Raw genomic sequence first — 27360 nt, forward strand, 5'->3', positions numbered from 1 at the left:
TGGGGACAACGGGACAGACAATTGCGGAGCCTGGGCTCTCTCCCTGCTTCTCCACCGCTAATGCAGCAACAGAGCCAGGCCAGGCCAGGCGAGTGCAGGACTGCACAACTCGCCGGCCCAGAAGCCTTCTACCTGATGTCAATTCTGACATCAGAGAGGAAGTTCTGGGTCAGCCAGGCAGTGATTGACTGGCCCGGATCTTCCTCTCCGACGTCAGACTTGACATTGGAGAAGGCTTCTGGGCCGTCCGTTGTGCAGGGACAGGGGGAAGGGGGGATATCTCTTTTGTTTATTCCTTGATTGAATGTATTGGAAAGGAGGGAGGGGGTTATTTTTTCTGCATTTTTATTGATTGAATATAAGTGCTTATTTGATTATTAATATGTGTATAATTTCCTGCACTTTGTATTAGTCTTGAAAACTTAATAAAGATTTTTTTTTTTTTAATATTGCTTTACATTTTTTTGTATTTTATGTTTTTCTTTATACTTTTGATTGTTAAACTGGTTGCAAAATTCAAAATAAAGAAATCACAGATCTAAAGAAACTATTACTTAACTGTTGCAAAGTTCAGAGGTCTTAACATTTCGGAATCTGTTTCAGGAGACCCAACTAATCACTTCCAGCTCGTTCAGTGAAGAAATATTAACTCATGCTTTAAACAGGCTTATTCTGATTCTGCAATCTTATCTGTAGATAAAACAGAGTATACACAGTGCGGTTACTCTCTAAATGCACTGCAACACTGGTGTAACATACTTTGCAGGCAAATACATGAGGGGAACTCATGCATATCAAGTTTAAACTGATCAGTCCTTGGATGATAGCGTCCTGAGTACAACTGACAAAAAACGCCTCCAATAAACCACTTAAAAATCACGTCATGAACCTTTTGTAAACATAAGAACATAAGCAGTGCCTCCGCTGGGTCAGACCAGAGGTCCATCATGCCCAGCAGTCCGCTCACGTGGCGGCCCATCGGGTCCAGGACCTGTATAATATTCTTCTATCTATACCCTTCTATCCCTTTTTCCTTCAGGAAATTATCTAATCCTTTCTTGAACCCTGATATCGTGCTCTGTCGTATCACACCCTCTGGAAGCTCATTCCAGGTGTCCATCACCCTCTGGGTGAAGAAGAACTTCCTAGCATTGGTTCTGAATCTGTCCCCTTTTAATTTTTCTGAGTGCCCTCTCATTCTTGTAGTTTTCGATAGTTTGAAGAATCTGTCCCTCTCCACTTTCTCTATGCCCTTCATGATCTTGTAAGTCTCTATCATGTCCCCTCAAAGCCTCCGCTTTTCCAGGGAAAAGAGCCCCAGTTTCTCCAGTCTTTCAGCGTATGAAAGGTTTTCCATACCCTTTATCAATCGTGTCGCTCTTTTCTGGACCCTCTCGAGTATCTCCATATCCTTCTTAAGGTACGGCAACCAATATTGGATGCAGTACTCCAAATGCGGGCGCACCATCGCCCGATACAATGGCAGGATTACTTCTTTCGTTCTGGTTGTAATACCTTTCTTGATAATACCTAGCATTCTATTCGCCTTCTTAGAGGCCGCTGTGCACTGTGCCGATGGCTTCATTGTCTTGTCTACTATTACCCCCAAGTCCTTTTCTTGAGTACTTTTACCCGGTTCATAGACAAAACCGCCGAAGACAAAAGCGCGCGCCGACAACTGAGCGCAAGACGGAAGCGCGCGCCGAAGAAAGAGTGTTTTTAGGGGCTCCGACGGGGGTTTTTGTTGGGGAACCCCCCCACTTTACTTAATACAGATCGCGGCGGCGTTGTGTGGGGTTTAGGGGGTTGTAACTGCCCTCATTATACTGGAAACTTAACTGTTTCCCTGTTTTTTAGGAAAAAAGTGAAGTTTTCAGTAAAATGTGGGGAGTTACAACCCCCCAAACCCCCCACAACGCGGCGCGATCTGTATAAAGTAAAGTGGAGGGTTTCCCCCCCACACCCCCCCATTGGAGCCCTTTAAAACAGTCATTTTCTTCGGTGCGCACCTCCGCGTTGCACACCCTTTCACCCATTACCAGCCCTCCCATCGTGTAGCTGTACTTCGGGTTTCTGTTTCCTACATGCAGGACTTTACATTTCTCTACATTAAACTTCATCTGCCATCTTGTCGCCCACTCTCTAGTTTGTTCAGGTCCCTTTGTAAGTCTTCACAATCCTCTCTTGTCCCAACTTCACTAAATAGTTTGGTGTCGTCTGCGAATTTTATTACTTCGCACTTCGTCCCTGTTTCTAGATCATTTATGAATACATTGAACAGCAGCGGTCCGAGTACCGACCCCTGTGGAACACCACTCGTGACCCTCCTCCAGTCCGAGTAGTGGCCTTTCACTCCTACCCTTTGCTTTCTACCCACTAACTGAACACTAGTACCTTACTAGCAAAATTATGCTTAATGTATATACGTGAACATAAGCAGTGCCTCCACCGGGTCAGACCACAGGTCCATCCTGCCCAGCAGTCCGCTCCCGCGGCAGCCCAAACAGGTCACGACCTGTCTGAATTACCAGAAACCAAGGTGGAAAGGGGCCCCTTCTGGTGATTCAGACAGGTCGTGACCTGTTTGGGCCGCCGTGGGAGCGGACTGCTGGGCAGGATGGACCTGTGGTCTGACCCAGCGGAGGCACTGCTTATGTTCTTATGTTCTTATGTGATGATGCTCCCACAAATAATAGTTACTTAGGGGTCCTTTTATCAAGCTGCGGTAGGGGTTTAACGCATGCAATACCATGCATTAAACCGCCTGCCGCGCTAGCTGCTAATGCCTGCATTGAGCAGGTGTTAGTTTTTTAGCCGGCTGCAGGGTTTAGCGCGTGATGAAATGTCCGACGCACTAACCCCGATAGCGCGGCTTGATAAAAGGACCCCTTAGTAGCTACATCCATCTTTGGCATTAACTTTGAACATTCAACTTTCTTCCATTTTTCTGCTTTGTTCTCAATCTTATCTACTTTTTCAAGTCTTCCCTTCCCATCTCCTCCATCTTTCTTCTGCCCTATTCCAATATATATATGAAGCATAACTTCTATATCTCTGTTCCCTGCCATACGCATTGCTGTGCACCACCTCCTCCCTCTCTCCCTTTCCTGTGGTTTGACATCTGTCTTCCCTCCTCCTATGGTCTGGCATCTTTCTCCTCTCCTTCCCACAGCCTGGCATCTCTCTCCTCTCCCATGGTCTGGTACCTCTCCTTCCCTCCCCTTTCCTGTGGTCTGACATCTCTCTCCTTCTCTCCCCCCCCCTCCTTTCCACAGTCTGGTATGTCTCTCCTTCCTCTTCCAGTGGTCTGAAATCTCTTTCCCTCCTTTCATCATCCTTCTCCAGAACTCCCTTTCTTGAGTCGCCTTCTCCCTCCCATTGTAACATTTCTCCCTCCCTTCCTCCTTTCTGCCCCCCCTCCCAATCCAATATTTCTCCCTCCTTTCTCTCCACCATTCAATCATTTCTTTCTCTCTGCCTCATGCATGCTTCCTCTCCTCTGGTCCTCATTCCCTCCTCCAACCAACATCTCTCCCTCCAAGAGTCTAACTTTTCACTCTCTCCCCCTTCCCCTTCCCTTCTTTCTTCCCTTCCCATCCAACATCTCTTCCTGAGTCTAATACTTTCTGCCTCTCTCTCTCCTCTCCCCTCATTCCCTCAAGTGTGACATTTCTCCCACCTTCCCCCTCCCCAATCCATCTCTCCCTCTGACTCCTTGTGTGATCGCTCTGCCACGGCTCATGATCTGCCTTTTTATGCAGCCCAAAGGACATTGCTGGTGGCGGCTAATTACATATGCTATCCTGCTGCCCGCTCTGGCATCTACATAAGAATATAAGAACATAAGAAGTTGCCTTCGCTGAGTCAGACCAGAGGTCCATCTCGCCCAGAGGTCCGCTCCTGCGGCGGCCCATCAGGCCTATTGCCTGAGCAGTGGTCCCTGACTATTTCTATAACCTACCTCTACTCCTATCTGTACCCCTCAATCCCTTTGTCCTCTAGGAACCTATACAAACCTTCTTTGAAGCCCTGTAATGTGCTCCTGCCTACCACAGCCTCCAGAAGCGCGTTCCATGTATCCACCACCCTCTGGGTGAAAAAGAACTTCCTAGCGTTTGTTCTAAACCTGTCCCCTTTCAATTTTGTCCGAGTGCCCCCTTGTACTTGTGGTTCCCCATAATTTGAAAAATCTGTCCCTGTCTACTTTTTCTATGCCCTTCAGGATCTTGAAGGTTTCTATCATGTCTCCTCTAAGTCTCCGCTTCTCCAGGGAGAACAGCCCCAACTTTTTTAGTCTGTCAGTATATGAGAGATTTTCCATACCCTTTATCAGCTTACTTGCTCTTCTCTGGACTCCCTCAAGTACTTCCATGTCCTTTTTGAGGTACGGCGACCAGTACTGGACACAGTATTCCAGATGCAGGCGCACCATTGCCCGATACAGTGGCAGGATGACTTCCTTCGTCCTGGTCGTGATACCCAGGGACAGAAATCAAACCCTTCCCTACTGGAATCAAATCTGTTCCCACCCATCCCTACAAGTAATCTCTTGTTCCCATAAACTTTAGAAGTAGTTATTTCATTTAATTATGCTACTGAATTAATTTGGAAATATTAATTGGGAAAAATACATACATTGTAAATGGGTCTCTGCCTGAGCCTCTAATTTAAATATAAAATATAAATACTCCAGCTGATGAGGTTCCTCAACCTACGTCAGCTGAAGATTACATTACATTACATTAGAGACTTCTATTCCGCCTGTACCTTGCAGTTCTAAGCGGATTACAATTGAAGATGGCTGGATATTTCCAGGAAGTTACAAATTTTAAGGAAAGATACATGGAGATGCTAGAATAAGAGATAGGGTTAGATACATAGTGGAGGCTAAGAGGGTGAATTTAAGGAAGTGGAGGCTAAGAGGGTAAATTTAAGGAAGGGGGGACATTTGAGGATGGCCAAACATCCTTTTTACCAAACTAGGCAGACAGCAGCAGTGTCACTAAGCCACAGATGCTGGCACCTCAGTGGTTCAAGAATGCTGCCAGCAACTGAAGGAAATTCTGGCCACCTTTGGAGGAGGTCCTCAGCTGGTGGTGCTTGGAGATTGCCACCAGCTGCAGCAAGGGTCAGCAACTACTTCAACACTGGAGAAATAAACCCAGAAATGCATTTATTTTTCTGCTGAACAGAATACAAAGATATCTGCTATATACATTTCCCAAATATATAAAGCTAATGTATTTTCAGTCAATAAATGCATTTTTTAACTTTTGTTGTCTGGAGATTTATTTTTCTATGAAAAAGGTTCCAGTTTCTCTTTATTCTGCTTTGCTGTCTTCTGCATTTATTCCTCTCTCTCTCCTCCACCCTCATGTGCAACATGTCTCCCTCCCTATCACTATTCACTATCTCTCTCATTCCCTCCCTTGCTGAAAAAGGAGTGGGAAAGGAGAGAGCGACAAGGGGATCCACGGTGCTTCTCTCCCACCCCTTCTACTGCCAAATCCAACATTTCTCCTTCTCTCATCACCTGGCTTCTAATCTCTACAGCATCTCTTGTCCCCCACCAGCCCCATACCCACCATTTCTCCTTCTATCAACCCTCTCCAACACCATGCTTCATTTTTTCCTCTCTTCCGTCTATTACCATGTTCAACATTCATTCCTCTTGCATCCCTTTCTATCAGTTCTACCCTTCCTTCTCTACCACAACATCCAATATTCCTCCCTCCTCTGCACCACTATCATGTCCAATAAGTCTCCCTCTTTCTTCCTTTCTCCATGTTTACCATCTGTTTCCCTCACTCCATGCATCTATGTCCAACAATTCTCTTTGTCTCTTCCCACTGGCAGCATCTCTTTCCCTCCCTTCCCACCACCCCACCCATGCAGCTCTTTCTCTCCCTTCCTAACCCCCCAGTCCGTGCATCTGTCCTTCCCAACTGCCCCAGCCCCCTCCCCACCCCCAGTAGGATCATGTGACACTACCTCTCTTTCCAGCTTCTGACTCCCCCACCTACTTCCTCCCTGGCCCTGTAATTTTAAATCTTTGGGTAGCCAGCAGTGGCAACGAGAAGAGCCTGCTGCCGTCAACCTACCCCAGAAGTCTTTATTCTGCAGCTACTTCCTGTTCCTGTGTAAGTGGGATGCTGCAGAATGAAGGGTTTGCTATGGGCCCCCTTCCCCGCTGATGTTTATAGCTGGAGTGAGCTTTGACAGCAGCTTCAGAGGCTGGGAAGTAAGAGCAATGCCAGGCCGACTTCTATAGTCTGGGCCCTATAAAAGGCAAAAACAGCTCAAGATCAAGGCTGGAGTAGGCTTCTATGGCCGCTGCAGTAGTTAGGAAGTAGGAATGTTGCCAGTTGGCAGAAAGAGACAGAGGTGAAGTAGTGCCAGCGTGGAAAGCCAGATTCCACTCTGGCCCCCTTGGATGGGCTGTGCAAGTCTATGATAAACATCATAACATTTGTCTTCGTCTTTTGGGATCTTGCCAGGTACTTGTGGCCTGGATTGGCCACTGTTGGAAACAGGATAGGACTTGCTATACTGCCTTTCTGTGTTTACAATCAAAGTGGGTTCCAGAGAACATAAGAGTAGCCTTCCTGAGTCAGACGATGGCCAAAACCCAGGTATATGAGTCTACGGTACTTATGTTGTACCTGGGGCAATTGAGCCCCGTTCCCCTGGCTCTCAGGCACTGAACTAACCCAAATTAGCTTTCAGTCTAGCCACCCTTTTTTTTATCCTATTACCTTCTTCCGTGCTACCTATTAAGGCATGTCATTTGCGTTCTCTGATCTATGAGTGTTGTATGTATCTGGCTAATAGTTTTTCCATAGCTACACACAAATGCTCTGTTCAATTTCCCTTCTGTAAAAGGTTGTAAAAGCAAGAAATTCCTAAATCACTCTTTAGCATCTCAGGCAGCTTCTCATGAAAAAGAATTTCGATCATTGTTGCTCACAGACATTTTAGAAAACAGCTAAAATCCTGTCTTTTCTCCAAACACCTGACTAGCTGACTCATTCAAATATACGATTATGTTTAATGTTTAGAATCTTTTGTAAACCGCGTAGAACTTTTTGGTAACGCGGTCTATAAGTATAATGTTATGCATGTTTCTGACACTGTATCATATGTTCACAATTACTAGGATTTAATTTGTCTCTCTCCAAGTTCACCTCATGATTCCAGTTGTGTGTCATGATAGATCTGTTTCCTGGAATCAGCAATGGCTCCTTCAGTTCTACCTGGTTAATCACTTTGTCTTTGTCACATTGATCCATGTTTTCCAGCAAAAGATTCCAACAATCTTCGTATGCAATGTGTGAAAAAAAATAAAAATGAAAATCTGCTGGTTATAAAGTTTCCCTCTGTAACTGTCCCTGTTCCCTCGTTATTTGATCAATGTCTATCATATGCCTTCTCAGCACTGACCTATTTAGCCTGTCTTTGAAAAGGGAAGACTTCCAGCCACTTCTACAATGTTTCTCACCCTTGTCTGAACTTTTTATTTATTGGGATGAGCAACCAGAAGTGCAGACAGGACTTGAGGTGTGTCTGCACTTCTCTCTGCAGGTGTGCTCTTTGCTCTGGCCAGATGTTCTTTCCAGCTCAAATGTTTTGCTCCCAAATATCATCCACCTGGAGATGGAGCTTATGATTTAACCCCTCCTGCAATAAAGATGAATAGACTGGGCCAGCCCAACCACTAGAGCAGGACAGCGATCCTGCCACTAAGCCAGCACAAAGCTTTACTCATTCACACTAGAGAGTTGCGCGGGGACAGAAATCCCTACCCATCCCCGCCAGGATCCTCTCCGTCCCCACTCGTCCCTGTCAGGATCCTCTCCGTCCTCACCCATCCACACAAGGAATTATCTCCATCCCCGCCCGTCCCCATAAAAAGCAGCAATTACTTCTGACAGGATCATCAATTCCACAGTTTCTTTTGCTGTTTTCCTTGTGGAATCTCTTTGGTGGAACCCTTTTTTGTTTTCTGTTCAGGTAATTAACTTATAAACCCCCTCTTTTACTAAGACTGATGTGTCCATTATATTATATGGACGAACCCTGCTTCCAAAATCTTCCATCCCAATGGGAGTCCCGTTGGATAGAGGGGGGTCCCATTGGGAGTCCTGTGGGTTAGGGGGGGATTCCCGCGGGAACTGCGGGATTCCTGCAATCCCCGTTCCCGTGCAGACCTCTAATTCACACGTGCTCATGGAAGGGCAGAAGGGATGGGAAAGAGGAAAAGTCAATAGTCTGTTCTTGAGAAAGACACGGAGGAAGCCACTGCTTGCCCTGGATTGGCAGCATGGAATGTTGCTACTCTTTGGGATTCTAGAATCTTGTTACTCTCTGGGATTCCGGAATCTTGCTATTCTTTGAGATTCTGTATGGAATGTTGCTACTCTTTGGGATTCTAGAATCTTGTTACTCTCTGGGATTCCGGAATCTTGCTATTCTTTGAGATTCTGTATGAAATGTTGCTACTCTTTGGGGTTCTAGAATCTTGTTACTCTCTGGGATTCCGGAATCTTGCTATTCTTTGAGATTCTGTATGGAATGTTGCTACTCTTTGGGATTCTAGAATCTTGTTACTCTCTGGGATTCCGGAATCTTGCTATTCTTTGAGATTCTGCATGGAATGTTGCTACTCTTTGGGGTTCTAGAATCTTGTTACTCTCTGAGATTCTGGAATCTTGCTATTCTTTGAGATTCTGTATGGAATGTTGCTACTCTTTGGGGTTCTAGAATCTTGTTACTCTCTGAGATTCCGGAATCTTGCTATTCTTTGAGATTCTGTATGGAATGTTGCTACTCTTTGGGGTTCTAGAATCTTGTTACTCTCTGAGATTCCGGAATCTTGCTATTCTTTGAGATTCTGTATGGAATGTTGCTACTCTTTGGGATTCTAGAATCTTGTTACTCTCTGGGATTCTGGAATCTTGCTATTCTTTGAGATTCTGCATGGAATGTTGCTACTCCTTGGGTTTTGGCCAGGTACTGGTGACCTGGATTGGCCACCGTGGAAATGGGCTACTGGGCTTGAAGGACCATTGGTCTGACCCAATAAGGCTAGCCACAGGCCCAGGTGGCAGTGGTAGAGCAGTAGCACCAGCAGCAGAAACAATGAGGCAGGACTGAAGGAGAAATGCTGCTGGACACCTTTGGGGGAGGGAGGAAGGCCTTAGGTTTAGAGAATGACAAGGGGGACAGTAAGGGGGGCACCCCTCCTCCGCTCTCCCACTCTTTCCCCTTCATGTGCACACCCCCCCCCCTCCACCCTACCTCTATCTCTTCGTTGGTGCCAGCATTGGCTCTCCCTCTGACGTCACTTCTGGGTCTCACGCCTAGAAAGTGACGTCAGATGGAGCGCCGATGCTGCTGACATCGGGGAAAAGAGAGATGGAGTGGGGGTCACCTTCCCTAGGCCACTGCAAGGGGACAACGTTTCTTGATTGTTTAGTAAAGTATCAAAAGGGCCAATATTCTGGATTCAATCGCCCCTGTTTCTAGGTCATTGAACAGCCGGGCACATGATGGAAGGGCGTTGCAGATGGTGTCAGTTCAGACGCCACTTGAATCGCACTCGGGTTACTGCAGTCGTGGGGGCGTGGCTCCGAGCTCGACGCCCCTCCCATGGGCGCGGCCGGCACTAGGCACGCCCATTCTTCTATAAGGCACTGCCCGGCGCCGCTCCCCGCATTTCTCTCCGAGACTCGTCGCAGGTTTTGAGTGAGAGCCGAACCGCAGACATGGTGAGTGCGGGAGCAAAGCCCCGGGGGCTCCTTAACAATGGGAGAAGTACGAGCAAGGCGATCCGACTCAGCCCTGCAGGGACCGAAAAAGCTGGGCTGCGGTGGCTTTCTTTAGCCCCTGCCGGAGCTTTGAACTTTTCCTGCTAATGCCGCACTGCTACTAAGTTAAGCTAGGCACGAGCTAGATAGTCCAGTGTAATTTGGGAAAGTGAATGAATGCTTTGGCAGCCTTTTGGGTTTTTTTTTAATCAAATGCCGTCACCTTCCTTGGGCTGAGCAATTGCCTCGTCTTTGGACGGAGAGAACCAGCAGGAGCTCTTCATTTGGCCTAAGTTCCAGCTTAAGATAGCTTGCCCTCCCCACCCCCACCCTGTGATCGGATGATTTGAATGTGGCATAAACCCCACCCCACACTGACTCACTGCTGGAGTTGCCCCTCCCAATCTTGCAAGACTTTGCCTTGTTCCTGGCTTGTGCAATAAAAAATTGTAATTGCCTGATTAATTCTGCTTAATGGTGGCAGGAAGTAGGACACAGACAGCCTGGGGACTTGCTGCCTCTGCTGGTGACCCTCTGAAGAGCTAAGGGGAGAGACAGCAATGCCGGACAATTGTATTGATTTTGTTAAAAAATGTATATTGTTCCTATCTAAAATAAGAACAAAATATCCTCCAAATCCCCCGCTTGTAAGTGGAAAGCAATGGAGGTCTTGATAACCCTGGCACATTTTCCATTTGAAAGGGAGCTCATAGGATGAAGTTGAAGTGACAGGCTCTGGAGTAATCTAAGGAAATACTTTTTTACAGAAAGGGTGGTAGATGGTAGAACAGCCTCCTGGAGACGGAGACTATCTCTAATTTCAAGAAAGCCTGGGATCTCTTAGAGAGAGGCAGAGATAATGGATACCGTGGATGGGCCATTTGGCCTTTATCTACCATCATGTTCTGTACCACGAAACTTTATGACCTCACAATGCAGGTGTAAAGAGCCTTAGCTAATAGGGAGAGGAGACAGTGGGTGCTGCGGATGGGCCATTTGGCCTTTATCTGCCATCATGTATCTAGAACCATAAAGCTCTATGACCTCACAATGCAGCTATAAAGAGCCTTGGCCTATAGGAAGAGGAGATGCAAATGTTAAGAGCCTTAGCCAATAGGGAGAGGAGGAGGAGGAGATAGTGGATGCTGTGGATGGGCCATTTGGCCTTTATCTGCCATCATGTATCTAGAACCATAAAGCTCTATGATGTCACAATGCAGCTGTAAAGAGCCTTGGCCTATAGGAAGAGGAGATGCAAATGTTAAGAGCCTTAGCCAATAGGGAGAGGAGGAGGAGGAGATAGTGGATGCTGTGGATGGGCCATTTGGCCTTTATCTGCCATCATGTATCTAGAACCATAAAGCTCTATGACCTCACAATGCAGCTATAAAGAGCCTTGGCCTATAGGAAGAGGAGATGCAAATGTTAAGAGCCTTAGCCAATAGGGAGAGGAGGAGACAGTGGGTGCTGTGGATGGGCCATTTGGCCTTTATCTGCCATCATGTATCTATAACCATGAAGCTCTATGACCTCACAATGCAGCTGTAAAGAGCCTTAGCCCTATAGGAAGAGGAGAAAACAGTGGATGAGCCATCATTTCTCTGACCTAAAGCTCTGGAAGCTCTTGTCTCTGTGCCTCTGCTGTCTGCACCTGTCTTTCTGGTTCGTGTTCTTCCTGACATTAGTGTTAGTCACTCAGACAGCTGCTGCCAAGATCAGTGGATGGGGGGCCGGGCTTAGAGCTCTTTGTCAGACAGGCTTAGAAATGGATGAGGGAGGGGAAGAAGAGCCACAGGAAGGTCTCCAAAAAGGCAAATAATACTTACAGAAGTGCTGTTCTTGGACCTTGCCCTGCACAGGGTCAGTGGTGGGATGTGGAATCCCCTGGAAGGGGAGCAGTCTCTCTGTAGAGCCTATAAGCTGCAGGGTCAGGTGGCAAGTGAAAGGAGCATCGTGGGGGTGGTGGGGCCAAGCTGGGGAGGCTTGGAGGAAGAGTTCGCATGGTACGCTCAGATAACTTGCATATTGAATGTTTGGCTGACAGAGGACAGAGTAGCAGAGTGAACAGTGGCTCCTAGGAGGAAATGGGGTTTTGGTTTCCTTTATTAGACTTTGCAACACCAAATAGACAACTGGAAAAAACCCAACTCCTGATCAAACTGCACAGGTGCCACCTTCCCAGCCTCTGATAATACTTTTAGTGAAGGTATCTGGGCTCCTCCCTCCAAACCCCTGGTACTGCTGACAAGTGAGTTTTGAGACCCCCCCCCCCCCCTTCTGTGTTGTCCACAGTATCTTGTCCCCTTCCTCAAATTCCTAGCATTATCCTGAGTGAAAATGAGGCCTCCCCCCAAAAAACTAGTCCAGGAGCCCCCTCAGGGATGATGGTGTTCTTCCTGCTCCAGCAAAAGCCACACTACTACAGACACATGTGTGCAAGAGATGGAGACAATGTGGAATGGGATTCAAGCAAGTGTTTGAGAGAGATGGATCAATCGATTGAAGTTCTGGCCTAGTCAGCAGCACTTTCTGCTCTTTGGCTTGTTTGAAACGTTTAATCCTTGTACTGTGGATTTAAAAGGTGGTGCTTGCATGTGGTCTGTACCCAGAAAATCCTTTGAACTATGGATGATTTCAGCAGAGGCAAGGAAGCTCTTTGGGGTAAAGTATCAAATGCTATGCTAGGGAATACTGAGGATTTTGCGCTCTGATTCACTGCTAATACTATGGTCCCAATTGCATTAATTTTGTGACACTTACCGTAGCGTCCGATTGTTTCCCTAAGTAGCCAGTTTAAAACAAACCAGAGAAACTCTTTCTTCATGCATGTAATAACTGCAATTTGTTGCTGGAGAATGTAGTGAAATAGTTAGCTTAGCAGGGTTTTAAAAAGGCTTGGATCACTTCCAAAGGAGAGGTCCATAGGCCATTATTGAGATGGCTTGGGGAAATCCACTGCTTATTCCTAGGACAAGCAGCAGAGAATCTGTTTTGCTACTTGGGAGCTGGGTTGGCCTCCGTTGGACACAGGATACTGGGCTTGATGGACCTTCAGTCTGTCCCTCTTAACTCCTTTCAGTCACGGTTTATGTAATTTGTAGATGTTGGTGTTGAGAAGATCAGCATTGCTGGGGACAAGTAGCAGCAAAGTTCTGTAAGGGTTTGCGTGTTTGTGAAGGGGTGTTGTGGGCAGGGGCATGGTAGAACCAGGGAACACCCTTACGGCACTTAAGTGACTGTAGTTGTGTTCTAGAACAATCTGGCTGCCAAGCGGTGAGCCTTAGGGGACACCCCATGGTGGGTGCTTCATCTAACTTCTGACTGGCTGAATGCACAGAAGCGCGAGGCCATCTGGTGTCCATGGGCCACAAATTCTTCTAAGCTGTCTGCCAAGAATGTCTTGCCATCATTTTGTACCTTTGGGAGGATGAATGAATAAAACTTTCCCACTTTTCACTGTCTGCTCTCTGGGAGCTTTTGAACACCTCCCTCATCTTATCTGTTTAAAACCTTCTATGCTCAGGGGTGTCAAAGTCGGTCCTCAGGGGCTGCAATCCAGTCAGGGTTTCAATATGCGCGAGATCTGTTTGCATGCATTGGGGAAATCCTGAAAACCCGACTGGATTGCGATTTTGACCCCTGTGCTCTAAGGCAGTGTTTCTCAACTCGGTCCTGGAGTCCCCCCTTGCCAGTCAGGCATTCAGGATATCCACTTTGAATTTGCGTACACTGCCTCCATTATATGGAAATGTCTTTCATGCATATTCATTGTGGGGACTCCAGGACCGAGTTGAGAATCACTGCTCTAAGACCTCCGGACAATGTTACTGCATGTACCACCTTGCCTATTGCAACTCCCTGTTGACAGGCATAGCTCTCCAATTTGAGGTGGCTTCTGCTTGAGCACAATGGCTGTATTTCCCTTCCTACTCCAGTGCCACTGGCTCCTTTATCGGCCATGCTTTAAATTCTTACTTGCCCTGCGAGTTCTATGCTACATTCTCTCACTAAAAGTTCTGTAGTCCTTCCCTATCGCTCCCCTCAGCCTCTGTAGCCATCCCAGGCAAATGTTTAGGGATCTCTCCCTCATCTCTGATTCTTCTGGACTCGTGTATTGGACCGCTTTGTGGCCCCAACTTCATGGAATGCTCTTCCCCTGGACATGCGTGCGGAAAATGAAATTTGAAAACATGACGGTCCTTCCTTGATCGAACAATTGCAGGGCAGGAGGTGTTTGCAATTAGGCTGTTCCCTCTTGTCTGACCTTTACCTGAGCTGTAAAGTACAGCAGTGATAAGGCATCTTGAACAAACATAAAACAAACTTATTCACCTGTTCCAGTTTACCCAGTTTTATGTCTCTAGCACTTTTAGGAAACTTTACTGTCACTGACTTTGGCTTCCAGCTATCGCCCTCGGGTTTAGTTGAAAATATTCCTAAGGGTCAGGCTGCCTGGTTAAACAGGGCTTGCCCAATCTCCATACTCTGTGTGCATTAGGGAATATTTTAGCAAGAAATCATTGAGGACAATTTGAGTCGAGCTCAAGTCCGGTTCTGGAAAACTGCTGAAGGACTAAGGGGATGTTGCATCATCTTTCTAGACATGTTCCTTCTCTTTCTTTTTAATTGGAGACGGGGCATGAATAGCCCTACCTTTGACCATAGGGCTGATAGGATCAAGTACTGGGCATAAAACACCTCTACGGTCCAGAAGTCCTTTATCTTGAAGATGAGAGCTGAGGGCCTTTGACAGTGTGGGAACCTCTGGAAGACGGGAGAGATGGGGATGGGATTAAGGCTTCCGGAGGTCAGGAGATGAGGAGGACTGGAAAACTGAGCTCAGAGGTATGTGGCCTTTTTGATTCTGGGATCTTAACAAGTGTTCTCTTCAGAACGGGTTAATGGTTACAATTTGACATAATTACGTTACAAGGTTGTCTTAATTCGATTCATACTAGGGTTACAATTTGCCATAGTTTATCCTTAACAGTGCAAGTTTTTATCCTAACTTATTGGTATTAGTTCTAATGTGTGTTACATTTACAGGCAAACAGCCTGATTTTGTCATGTCCACAAAAATCAGTGTAAACCTCTTCTCCCTCCAAGCATACTAGCTAAAGCCCTCTGGTGCAGGGAGTTAATTACATGTTGCCCCTAAATTAAAATGCAACTCACTTGACCCAGAGCAGATACTTTGCCCTGGTGCTGCCTCCTGGTTTGGCATTGCATGAGTGCTTTGAGCCAGAGGGAGGGTGTGATCTCCACAGAGTATAAAGTCCTGTTTGCTGATGGATCATGTGAGAAGCATATGCTAGCAGGAAACACTGCACGCAGGCAACCTGGTCTCTCCTTTCTTGTGGGTGTGTTTAAAAAAAAAAAAAAGTCTCCTTATTGAGAAACAAGAAGGCAGTGACTTGCACACAACAGCCAAATAATTTCATGTACAACATCGCAAACTAAAAGGATGCGCCCCCTGCATGATACAAATCTTAGCGTGGTCTTGGTGTTTGCCCTGTTCTGTGTCTATGAGCCACTGAGTACATGCTAAGCTCCCCTAGGAGGGCAGCTCAGTCGGCTCATCCTTGCAGGGGAGGAGCAAAGGTGTATTTGAGAGCCCACAATGACTGCCTGAATATAGCAGTAGATATGTTCAAACCCTGCACTGCTCCTTTTGACCCTAGGCAAGTCACTTAATTCCCCCAGATCAGACATGGACAACTCTGGTCCTTGAGGGCCGGAATCCAATCGGGTTTTCAGGATTTCTCCAATGAATATGCATGAGATCTATTTGCATGCACTGCTTAATGCATATTCATTGGGAAATCCTGAAAACCCAATTGGATTCCAGCCCTCGAGGACCAGAGTTGTCCATGTCCACATTAGATTGTGAGCCTGTTAGGACAGATGGGGAAAATGCTTGAGGTACCAGGATAGAAACCGCTTTACAATCAGATTTTGGTTGGACATTCTCAAACACTTTATTGTATGTCAAAGGGACAGTTAAAAGCTAAGATAAAAAAATGAGCCTTAAGTAAATTTTTGAAATAGCAGTACATTGTTACAAAAACATGTTGCTCCGGACAGACCATTCCAGTTTTGTACCTGGGGCAATGGAGCAGCACTGGGATTTTATCCCACAACCTCAGGGTGCTGAGACAGCAGCTCTACCATTAGGCCACACCTCACTGTTAACACAAAGCTTGCACTGGAGGAGGCTGGAAGAACACGAGACCACAGAAACTTAACATCCAATCCAGATATTCCTCAGCCGCACACAAGCGTGGAGACCAAGTCAACATTCTCCTAATACGGTGCCTTTCTCTCCAAGCCATGTTTCAAAGAGTTTTTCACCCTTCAAATCAGTAAATTGTAAAGGCCACGCTTTACATAAACACAAGAACTTAAGAGCCATCCCATTGCAATTTAAGAGGCAGCATACCTTGCAAACATCTAGTTATGCAGAGATTAACAGATCTCTTCATAACGCCTCTAGTTAATCCAAAGTCCACAATAGATCAAATCCTTTTCAACAGGCTCGCTAAGGGGCTATAGGACTCTGACCAAGTCTTACTGGGCACTGGTCCGTTGGCTGCTTACAACCTTTCATGGGCTGCACAGAAATCCATGTAGACAGCTCTTGAGCAAGTCATCTTGATGCTTCGATATCACCCTCCAGCCTTTGGGGTTGGTCTGTTCTTCCCACATGTTTATTTGGCTTTAACAGAACAATATGCTAATAAACCAGAGCTTCCTCTCAGTTCTGTGTGGTTTACAGAATAAAGAAACTGGACATTCAGAGTGAATTGCAATTCCAGTCCTTGAGAGCCGGAGCCAGGTCAGGTTTTCAGGATATCCACAATAAATACACATGAGAGAGATTTGCATCTCAAGGAGGAAGTGCATGCAAATCCATCTTGTACATATTCATGGTGGAGATCCTGAAAACCTGACCTGGCTACAGCTCTCCAGGACCAGAATTGCCTACCCCTGCCTTAGGTAAAAAGTTTACCAAACAAGTATAACAATTTTCTAAATGCCAGGTAGGTGTTGGAACTTAATAAAAAATGTCCAAGATGTTTATCCCGTATATGATAAAATTCTGCCAAAGAATCATTTGTAAACACATCTCATAATAGATGGAAAGTCAAATATCCACAAACCCCGTGTAGGGTGTTTTCCATTAACAAATTCAAAAGTGGTCAAGAAAATAACTATGTAAAAGACCATGTAAAGACTTAAAACATATACAACCAAACAAACAATATTCTCGCCTCAGTTGACAGCCAGTGCAATTTTTGGTAATGTTTTGTCGCATGATCAACATTTTATGAAGATTCATCCGAGGTGGTACAACGTAACGGACTTTGTAGTTCCACAACCGCATTCAAAGTGGTTCACATATCGGCACTTCAAGCATTTTCCCTGTCTGTCCCAGTGGCTCACAATCTATCTAATGTACCTGGGGCAGTGGCTTTGAACACACACATTCAAGGTACTGAGGCTATAGCTCGAACCACTGCAACACACACTCCTCCAATACATTAAATTAGTGATTTCTATTCCGCCTTTACCTTGCGGTTCAAGGCGGATTACATAAGAATTGTTATGATCTTAAGAAGTACATATTGATAAGATATTAAGAAGTACTTAAGGAATAGTTTAAACGTTTTCTAATTTGCTAAGGAGTAGTTGGTAATGCAAGAGGAATTCAGAATATTATTGATTGTGTTATATTGGTTTTATGTATTTTTTTGAAGAGTAGGGTTTTTGTGTCTTTTTTGAAGGTTTGTAGTCTGTGGTCGAAGTCAGCAGATTAGTGAGTTGTCGGTCCAGTTTCGCTGCTCTTGTGGCCAGTAGGTTCTTCATTTGACATTTTTGGTTGGCGAATGTATGAATATTGTGTAGGTTCTCCTGTGTCTGGTTGAGGTGGAATGAGTTACTCGATTGTTCCAGTAGGTAGGGCTGTTTCCATTTATAGCTTTGAATAGTAGGCAATGGAATTTGAAGTGTACAATATCAGAAGTGAGCCAAGTATAGAACAATGAAGCCACTGACCTCCATTGAGGTTGGCTTTTATTGAGGCATTATGACAGGGAAAGGGACTGCTTTGAATGTGTAACCACAAAGAAGCAGTGTACAAGTCCCTTACCCTTGATTAGGGATATGTTTAATTATCCTGATTTACCTTTCATATGCTTAGAGATTGGAGAAACTGGGACTCTTCCCTGGAGAAGAGGAGACTTAGAGGGGATATGATAGACTTACAAGATCATGAAGGGCATAGAGAGAGTGGAGAGGAACAGATTCTTCAAACTTTTGAAAAATAAAAGAACAAGAGGGCATTCGGAAAAGTTGAAAGAGGACAGATTCAAAACAAATGCTAGGAAGTTTTTCTTTACCCAACGGGTGGTGGACATCTGGAATGCGCTTCCAAAGGGCGTAATAGGGCAGAGTTCGGTACTGGGGTTCAAGAAAGGATTGCACAGTTTCCTGTTGGAAAAGGGGATAGAGGGATATAGATAGAGGATTACTGCATAGGTCCTGGACCTGTTGGGGCCGCCGCGTGAGCTGACTGCTGGGCATGATGGACCTAGGGCCAGACCCAGTGGAGGCATTGCTTAAGTTCTTATGGGACAGGCAAGTGGGATCTGTTAGGGAAAGGAGATGGTGGTTCTGTGGATGGGCAGACTGGATAGGCCATCTGGCCTTTATCTGCCATTTTATTTCTGTTTCTGTTCAATGCAAGGCTTGAGGGTCGGTGGCTGTGTCTATTCATACTACGATTCTTCCCTCATGCCTTAAAGCAGTGGTTCCCAACCCTGTCCTGGAGGAACACCAGGCCAGTCGGGTTTTCAGAATAGCCCTAATGAATATGCATGAGAGAGATCTGCATAGAATGGAGGTGCCAAGCATGCAAATCTACTCTATGCATATTCATTAGGGCTATCCTGAAAACCGACTGGCCTAATGGTCCTCCAGGACAGGGTTGGGAACCACTGCCTTAAAGAATGACATGGGGGATGGTTTCGTTTGGTTAACTGAGGATGAGGACATTCTGTTTAACAACCCAAACCAATCTAGGGAAAGGACATATAACGCCAAAGTCTTCATGTTTTGGATGTGTGCTGTTTGAGCACCTGGAAAGCCTCATCAGTCACTGGTGTAGTAGGCTGAAATTGTCCCCTGACACAGCTCAGCGAAACAGATTTCCCCGTTGGGCAGGAGTGGCTGCGGGGCCGAGTGGGCTGGCACCATCTAGGTGCTTGGAAGACAGCTTGGACACTGTCTGCAGCAGCTAAGTGATTTTGTCTATCCTGCTGACCATTGACTGTGTTCGAGACTTTGTGTTTATACTGTGCTCGCACCTTTGAATGCTTTGTGTTTTTTGCGTGCTGAAGTTTTGTGTTGGTTCCTACGAGGGCTACTATTGTGTCTCGCTGCTGTTTTGCCAGATGACGTTGAACTGAGGAATTTTTTTTATTTTTTGGGGGGGAGGGGTTGGTGTTTAAGCGAGTACCTTGTGTCTCGGTGGTTTCTCCAGGTGTTTCCAATAGGACATACACTTGAGTTTGAAGTGGACAAATTCTGTCCCCATGTCATTCTGTACTGGGAATAGAGGGAGTGCCTCTGTGTTCCATTTGCTTCAACAGCTAAGCAAAATTCTAGATTAATTTAAAATGTTTAACAGATTGTTGCTTGAAGATATGCTAAGTTTTTTTTTTTTTTTTTGTTTTGACTCGGGTACCTTTTTTATATAGAAGACATGACTCGAATGCAGGGTTGGACATTGGTTTCACTTCCTACAGTATACATGCCCTAGATTTTCCATTTCAATCCTTCCTATCCAGGGTAAAGACGAGAGAAGCTTCCATCTTGCAGGTACTATCCATGCAGCACATTCATCCAACATTTAGGCTTCCTGGACTATGGGATGGTATTCCTAAGGGCTACTGAGCAGAGATGCTTAGCAAGGAAGACGAATCTTTATCTTCTAGACTCTTCTCTACGGAAGAGAATTGCTGGAGATAGGTGAAAAAGCCCCCAGATAGTTTTAAGTGGAGGCATGGCCTAGTGGTTAGAGCTGCTGCCACAGCACCCTTAGCTTGTGGGTTCAATCCTAATGCCGCTCCATATAACCTTGTTCAGGTCTCTTTGTAAATCTTTGCATTCCTCAACAGTTCTGACCCTACTGGAGAGTTTTGTGTCATCCGAAGTTAATAACTTTGCACTTCGTCCCTGTTTCCAGGTCATTAATGAATATATTGAACAGGAACAGTCCCAGCACTGACCCCTGTGGGACACCACTCGTGACCCCTTTCCAGCTAGAGTAGTGTCCCTTTACTCCTACCCTCTGCTTCCTGTCCACCAGCCAATTTTTGACCCATCTGTGCACGTCCCTTTCACCCCATGGCTCCACAGCTTCTTTAGTAGGCGCTCGTGGGGTACCTTGTCGAAGGCTTTTTGGAAGTCCAGATATACTATGTCTATAGGGTCACCTTTGTCCAGTTGTTTTCTTATCCCCTCAAAGAAATGCAGTAGGTTCATTTGGTATGATCTTCCTTTACAGAAACCATGCTGGCTTGTTCTCAACAGATTATTTTTTCTATGTGCTCACTGATACTTTCCTTGATCAATGATTTCGGCCATCTTCCCCGGAACTGAGGTTAAGCTAACTGGTCTGTAGTTCCCCGGGTCGCCTCGCGATCCTTTTTTTGAAGATTGGTGTAACATTTGCTATCCTCCAGTCCTCCGGGATTACCCCTGTTATCAAGGATAGATTACAAATCTGCTGCAGCAACTCTGCTGTTTCATCTCTGAGCTCTCAGTATTCTCGGGTGAATTCTGTCTGGGCCCGGAAATTTGTCAGTTTTTAATCTATCTGCTTGAGCATGTCTTCAAGGCTTACCTCCATATATGATTTTCCCTCTTGATCCCCCTTGAAGATTTTTTCCGGTTCAGGCACGATGGTTGTGTCTCTTGTAAAGACCGAGAAGAACATGTTTAGTCTGTCAGCTACCTTTTTCCTCCTTCACCACTCCCTTCCTGTCTCCCTCGTCCAAAGGTCCCACCTCCTCCCTCGCCGGCTGCTTTCCTTTCACATATCGAAAAATGGTTTAAAATTTCGTACTTCCTTGGCTAGTCTCTTCGTATTCTTTCTTTGCTTTTTTGACCACTCGGTGACATTCTTTTTGTTGCTTCCTGTGGTCCTTCCAATTTTCATCAGTTTTGTCCTTTTCCCACTTCCGAAATTATTTTTTTTTCTTGTCTCCCATTACTTCCTTTACTTCATTGGTTATCCATGCTGGGTTTTTTTGTATGATTCTTCTTGCATCCTTTCCTAAATCTGGATATATACAGGTTTTGTGCTTCATTTACCGTGTTTTTGAATAAAGACCAGGCTTGCGCCACAGTCTGTGCTTTCTTGGTGCTGTTTAGGAGTTTCTTCCTCACCATTCGTCTCATGGAATATAGTTCCCTTTCTTGAAGTTAAAACGCTGTTGCATTGGTTCTCATCTGCTTTGGTAATCCTTGTGGTCACTGGTTCCCAGTGGTCCCACAACCTCCACTCCCTTTGTGGGTCCTTTCAGCCCGTTGAGGAATAGATCCAGAATTGCTGACCTTCTCGTTGGTTCCTTGACAAGTTGTTCCATGAAGCAGTCCCGTACAGCCTCCAGGAACTCCATTTCCTTTGTACATTTTGAACTTCCAAGACTCCAGTCTATCCCGGGATAGTTGAAATCTCCCATAACTATGGTGTTGGTATTCTTGCATTCCCGCCTCAACTCTGCTTCCATTTCTGTATCATTTGCTTCAGTTTGCCCAGGTGGATGGTAGTACAGCCCCATCTTTATCTCGGATCCATTTCTACCTGGTATTTTAACCCATAGTGACTCCAGTTGGACATTTGTCACTGCTGTGTCCACTCTGGTCGAGTGAATGGTGTCCTTTATGTATAGTGCTATTCCTCCTCCTTTCTGTTATATCCTGTCTCTTCAGTAGAGCTTGTACCCTGGCAGTACTATGTCCCATTTGTTTTTCTCATTCCACCATGTTTCCGTGATCCCTATGATGTCTAGGCTCTCATTTTTGGCTATGACTTCCAATTCCCCACTTTTGTTTTTTAGGCTCCTTGCATTAGTGTACATGCAGTTCAAGTCCTGGTATTTTCTCTTCCTTGCTATTTTTCCTTGTGTTTCATTCTTCTTCCTGTCCCCTTCCTGACCTGCTGACTCCTGATTTGTCTCTTATCTCCCCCTTGTGTTATGTTCCTATTGTCCTCCTCTTGTTCCTTCCTATTGTCCAGTTCCATTTTGACTTCACTTTGTAGTATATTCCTCCTGACCTTCTTGCTTCTTCCGTCTCCCTTGTTTTTTTCAGCTCCTGTTTGCCATTTGTGTCTTCCCAGCGTTTTTCCCCACTCAGTATCTTCTCGGGATACAGTCTTCTGAACCGTCGACACCAGGTCAACTGTCGGCTTTCCCCTTCTACTTAGTTTAAAGCTTGCTCTATTGCTCTTCTGACGCTACAGAAATAAGTAGTGGTGGTGGTTGTGACAGTGGATGTTGATTTAAAGCAGTTGTTGGGCTTATGCCTTGATTGGAAGAGAGCCTATGTGTGTATGTTTGGGGGGGAGTTGTCTCATATTATCCTCCCTCCTCAACACACAGACTGGAGTTTCCATCGGTCTTCACTAATAGAAAGGTGGAAACTTGTGGTCTGGGCTGTGATGAAACTCCAGGAAACCTAATTAACAGGTAATTCTCTCCTTGTGCTCTTTAACGAGAAGGTTGAGGGAATGTGGAGACCACTGTCCTTCCTCAGTGTGCTCCATAGCAGTTTCTTTACCATATGTCTCGGTGTTGAGCGACAGTGGACTCTGCTTCAGGGTAAATTATTGGAAGCTGCTTATTTCTACTTACTCTAGGCATGGCTCAACAAACTGTTTCTACTTGTGGTATACTTTCTGCGGCATCTTCTGTAGTGAACCTGTTTTGGCAAAATTCAGCCAAGCAGCAGTCTTATCTGGTTTTTGGTTTTTTTCCCCCCCTCCCCCTTTAGCGTGAGTGCATTTCCGTCCACGTGGGCCAGGCTGGGGTCCAGATGGGCAATGCATGCTGGGAGCTGTACTGCTTGGAGCATGGCATACAACCTGATGGGCAGATGCCTACCGAAAAAACAATCGGAGGTGGAGATGACTCATTTACTACTTTCTTCAGTGAGACGGGAGCTGGCAAGCATGTGCCCAGAGCTGTCTTTGTAGACCTGGAGCCCACAGTCATTGGTAAGAACAGAACTAAGTGCACATCTCCTTGAATTTTACAACCTACAAGGAGGAGACATATTTTTCCTGACTGTTTGAAATATTGAAAAGCAACTGGATGTAAAGTGCAAACTTCCAAATAAGAGCACAGTTTGGTGTAATAACGATGAGGCAGGTGGCACCTTTGAGCAAACCCAGAGTCCTTCAATGCAATGCCTGTAGACCAATGGTGACCCACAGAGGCCTCTGGGGTGGCCCCCATTGTCATTTTTTTGTCCTGCTACTCTACCCAAATTCAGGACAGAAAGAGGAAAATAGATGGTGGAAGAGCCACATGCTTGAAAGACGAGGCAAAAGAGAATAATTTGGGATATGCTCACAATTTTGAGGTAGAGAGCTGCACAGGAATGGGGCCAACGAGAATCCTGCAGGGTTCCCCCTGGGTCCACAAGGATCCCTTCCAGGGTCACAGGGATCCCTTGGGGATGGAGGCACCTCATGCAGGACTTCGGCAGGTGTTACCTGCCTTTAAGATGTTAAAGTAGACCGCCTTCCTGCCTTCCAGCTGCACTTGCTTCTTCACAAAGCCATGGCCAGGGCTGCCTACATGCTGCCTGTAACTGACCCAGAAGCAAGTACGGCTAGAAGGCCTACATAGATGTCTTAGAGCCAGGCAGCACACCTGCAGGAGCTCCACCAGCTGGCATGCTGCTGGCCTGCAGTCTGCTCAGCTGTCTGCTGTTCACCTTGCTTGTTTGACTGCTTGTCCATTGTTGCAGTCATACCAATGAGGGAAGTGCCACACATTTGCCATGGCATGAAGAGATGGGCTGGCAACACAAGTCAGTTCTTTGACAGGAATACTTAATTAGATGTTCAATGTTCAAACCCATAGTATCTGGTGGTCTTCCACTTAGATAAGATGTAACTTACTGATACTACAAGATTTTGTCATTGTGAGGAATACACAACCTTGGAGAACAGCAGATGGAGAGGACTGGCAGGCTTCTCATTATTTTAAAATGAGACAATATACCCTCATTGGCATGTGTTTTTGCTATTGGTAAAAATGCCTGTCAACTATATCAAGAATCTATGTGATATTAAGGGACTATGCTGATTATGCCAGTTTTTAAAGATGACGCTCCACTTACAGATGAGGTTCGAATGGGTATCTATCGCCAACTCTTCCACCCAGAGCAGCTCATTAGTGGTAAGGAAGATGCAGCCAACAACTATGCTCGAGGCCACTATACTATTGGCAAAGAGATTATTGACCCGGTACTGGACAGGATCCGCAAACTGGTGAGTAAAGTCTGATTCTAGGAGGTCTCATCTGGATTGGCTGCTGGCCTTGACATACTGGGTTATAACAAAGGTCCATTTTGTTCTTTAGCTTTTGAATGTTTAAACTTCATCTTGGCATTTCTGAGTGAGGAGCTGAGGCTACTAGGGTCATTCAACATATTGCCCAGCAACTTACCAAATTGCAATCCTAGCTCTAAGAAGTCAGAGTAAGATGCACAGATTTACTATGCTCTGGGACCTTACGAACAGACTTGAACACTATGAAAACTTTCTGATTATTGTAATTGCCAATTGCCTATTAAGTGACACAACATATATGAAGAAAAGGTTGGATTTCATGTTAGTTGATGGAGTGGCAGTTTAAGTTGGCACTTGTTCCTAGCTTTTCTTGCCTTCATTAGGTGAGAGATGCATAACTAGTAAGCTGTTTCTTATGGATCTGCTAGTGCTGCTCACTTCCAAAGCTGAAAACTTGTGTTTTGTGTAATGATTTTCATCAATCTAGGCATAATTTGCAGTGCGCGATTCGTGGTCCCGGTCATTTGAGGTATTTGATCACGAATGACTAGGCAGAAAGGGCAACCAGAGTGCCGGCGAGTGAAGGAAATCACTCACGGTATACTCCGAACACCTTTTCCTATAGTAAAATCGGGCCCCGACTTTAGTACAGGAAGAGGCAGTCGGAGCATACCGTGAGTGGTTTCCTAACACTCGCCGGTGCTCCGGCTGCCCTCTCCTGTTTCCCCTGCTAAAAACCATACTCGTGGTTTTCAACATTCGTGGGGGTTCCTGGAACATTGGGGGGAGTACTGTATTCCTTTTGTGTGGCATGGAGCTCTAAAGGTTTTCCTAGCCACCAACTCCAGTGCCTTTGTAGATATGATATTGGTGTAGTATCTGAAAATGATGCAATACTGTTCACAGCACCCACTAATCTAGGGCTTGATGTGGAGGGAAGCCTTTAAGTGTGGTATAACTTAGCCAGAACTCCATCTATTCTTGGGTATTTTGAACACTTACGCAATTGATTGATGTAACCTTGCAATTTTTTTGTTATTTGCAGGCAGACCAGTGCACAGGACTTCAGGGGTTTTTAGTTTTCCATAGCTTTGGTGGTGGCACAGGCTCTGGTTTCACCTCATTGCTGATGGAACGTCTGTCCGTTGACTATGGCAAGAAATCCAAGCTGGAATTCTCTATCTACCCAGCTCCTCAGGTCTCAACCGCTGTGGTTGAACCCTACAACTCCATCCTGACCACCCACACCACACTGGAACACTCTGACTGTGCCTTCATGGTAGACAATGAGGCCATTTATGACATTTGCAGAAGAAATCTGGACATTGAGCGCCCAACTTACACTAACCTGAACCGTCTTATTAGCCAAATTGTGTCCTCCATCACTGCCTCCCTCCGGTTTGATGGTGCTCTGAATGTGGATCTGACAGAATTCCAGACCAATTTGGTACCCTACCCCCGGATCCATTTCCCACTAGCTACTTATGCCCCAGTGATCTCGGCAGAGAAAGCCTATCATGAGCAGCTTTCTGTAGCTGAGATCACCAATGCTTGCTTTGAACCAGCCAACCAGATGGTGAAATGTGACCCACGCCATGGCAAATACATGGCTTGCTGCTTGCTCTACCGTGGGGATGTAGTGCCAAAAGATGTCAATGCAGCCATCGCTGCAATCAAAACAAAGCGCAGTATCCAATTTGTAGACTGGTGTCCAACTGGTTTTAAAGTTGGCATCAATTATCAGCCTCCTACTGCAGTGCCTGGAGGTGACCTGGCCAAAGTGCAGCGTGCAGTGTGTATGCTGAGCAATACCACAGCCATTGCTGAGGCCTGGGCTCGCCTGGACCATAAATTTGATCTGATGTATGCCAAGCGTGCCTTTGTGCACTGGTATGTGGGAGAGGGGATGGAGGAAGGCGAGTTCTCTGAGGCCCGGGAGGACATGGCTGCCCTGGAAAAGGATTATGAAGAGGTTGGGATAGATTCTTATGAAGAAGAAGATGAGGGAGAGGAGTATTAATTTGGTGGTTATTTTATTTGTGGTAAATGGACACTTTGCTTCATGCTCTTTGTATAATAAAAAAATCTGAATCCATTTCCTTTCCAGTTTATTTGGCTGTCTAGCTTTATCTTTAATAATGCTGGGTTTAGTAGTAGAATGCCATCGTTCCTGTTGATGCCAGTATATAACTCACTAAACAGGGGAACTTTAATAATCAAAGGTGATGTGCGATATCTTCACTTTCATTGATCACCTTAAAATACCATAATATGTAAATATATAAATAACTTTATATTTCAGTGGAACATCCTGGCCCCGGTAGGGTTGAATAATGAGATTGACTGGTTTCAGATTTTGTGTGTTGAGGATGTAGTTCTCCATGGTTGACATTTGTGATGTCAGCAATGGGGGAGTATTTAGGGGGGCTTGGCCTGCAACACGACGCCAGTAGCGTTCTGTATGCTGGACAGAGTTTTCTTCCCGGTAAGCCGTAGGCAAGAATTGAGAGCCGTATTATGAGTATGATGATAGTCATAAGTGTATGAGTTTGTGCGTTGGTGAACATAGAATGTTGTGGGTTGTATGATTAGGATCACTGTTTGTAGTACCCCTCCTGAAGAAGCCAACTGGTGAAACCTAGGTGGGGGGGGGGGGGGGGGTTGGTGAAAATGCATCAGTTCAGTTGAAGTGATTAGAGGTTCCCAGAGCAGCTGTAATGGCCATATTCCACCATTTACTGAGAAGTTTCTGGTTTTAGAACTAATGTTCTGTGGTATTGGTGGGAGAGACTGAACAAGCTATGATGGTCTCTATACACAGCTACTGTGTATAGAGACCATCATAGCTTGTTCAGTCTCTCCCACCAATACCACAGAACATTAGTTCTAAAACCATAAACTTTCACTGGGTTATAGTTGTGGGTCTGAGCGTTCACTATTAAGCACTTACCAGATTGTGAAGTTATT

General features: G+C 45.6%; 1 protein-coding gene across 1 annotated transcript; it reads left to right on the top strand.

Moving 5' to 3' along the window:
- The first annotated feature begins 9617 nt into the window (after positions 1-9617).
- Positions 9618-26488, top strand: LOC117360667 (tubulin alpha chain). Its single transcript, XM_033944806.1, has 4 exons — positions 9618-9767; positions 22866-23088; positions 24224-24372; positions 25439-26488. The coding sequence occupies exons 1-4, from the start codon at positions 9765-9767 to the stop codon at positions 26411-26413; spliced, it is 1350 nt and encodes a 449-aa protein (XP_033800697.1). The 5' UTR covers positions 9618-9764; the 3' UTR covers positions 26414-26488.
- The last annotated feature ends 872 nt before the right edge of the window (positions 26489-27360 follow it).

This window comes from Geotrypetes seraphini, chromosome 5 (genome assembly GCF_902459505.1).
Source record: "Geotrypetes seraphini chromosome 5, aGeoSer1.1, whole genome shotgun sequence".
Taxonomy (NCBI): domain Eukaryota; kingdom Metazoa; phylum Chordata; class Amphibia; order Gymnophiona; family Dermophiidae; genus Geotrypetes; species Geotrypetes seraphini.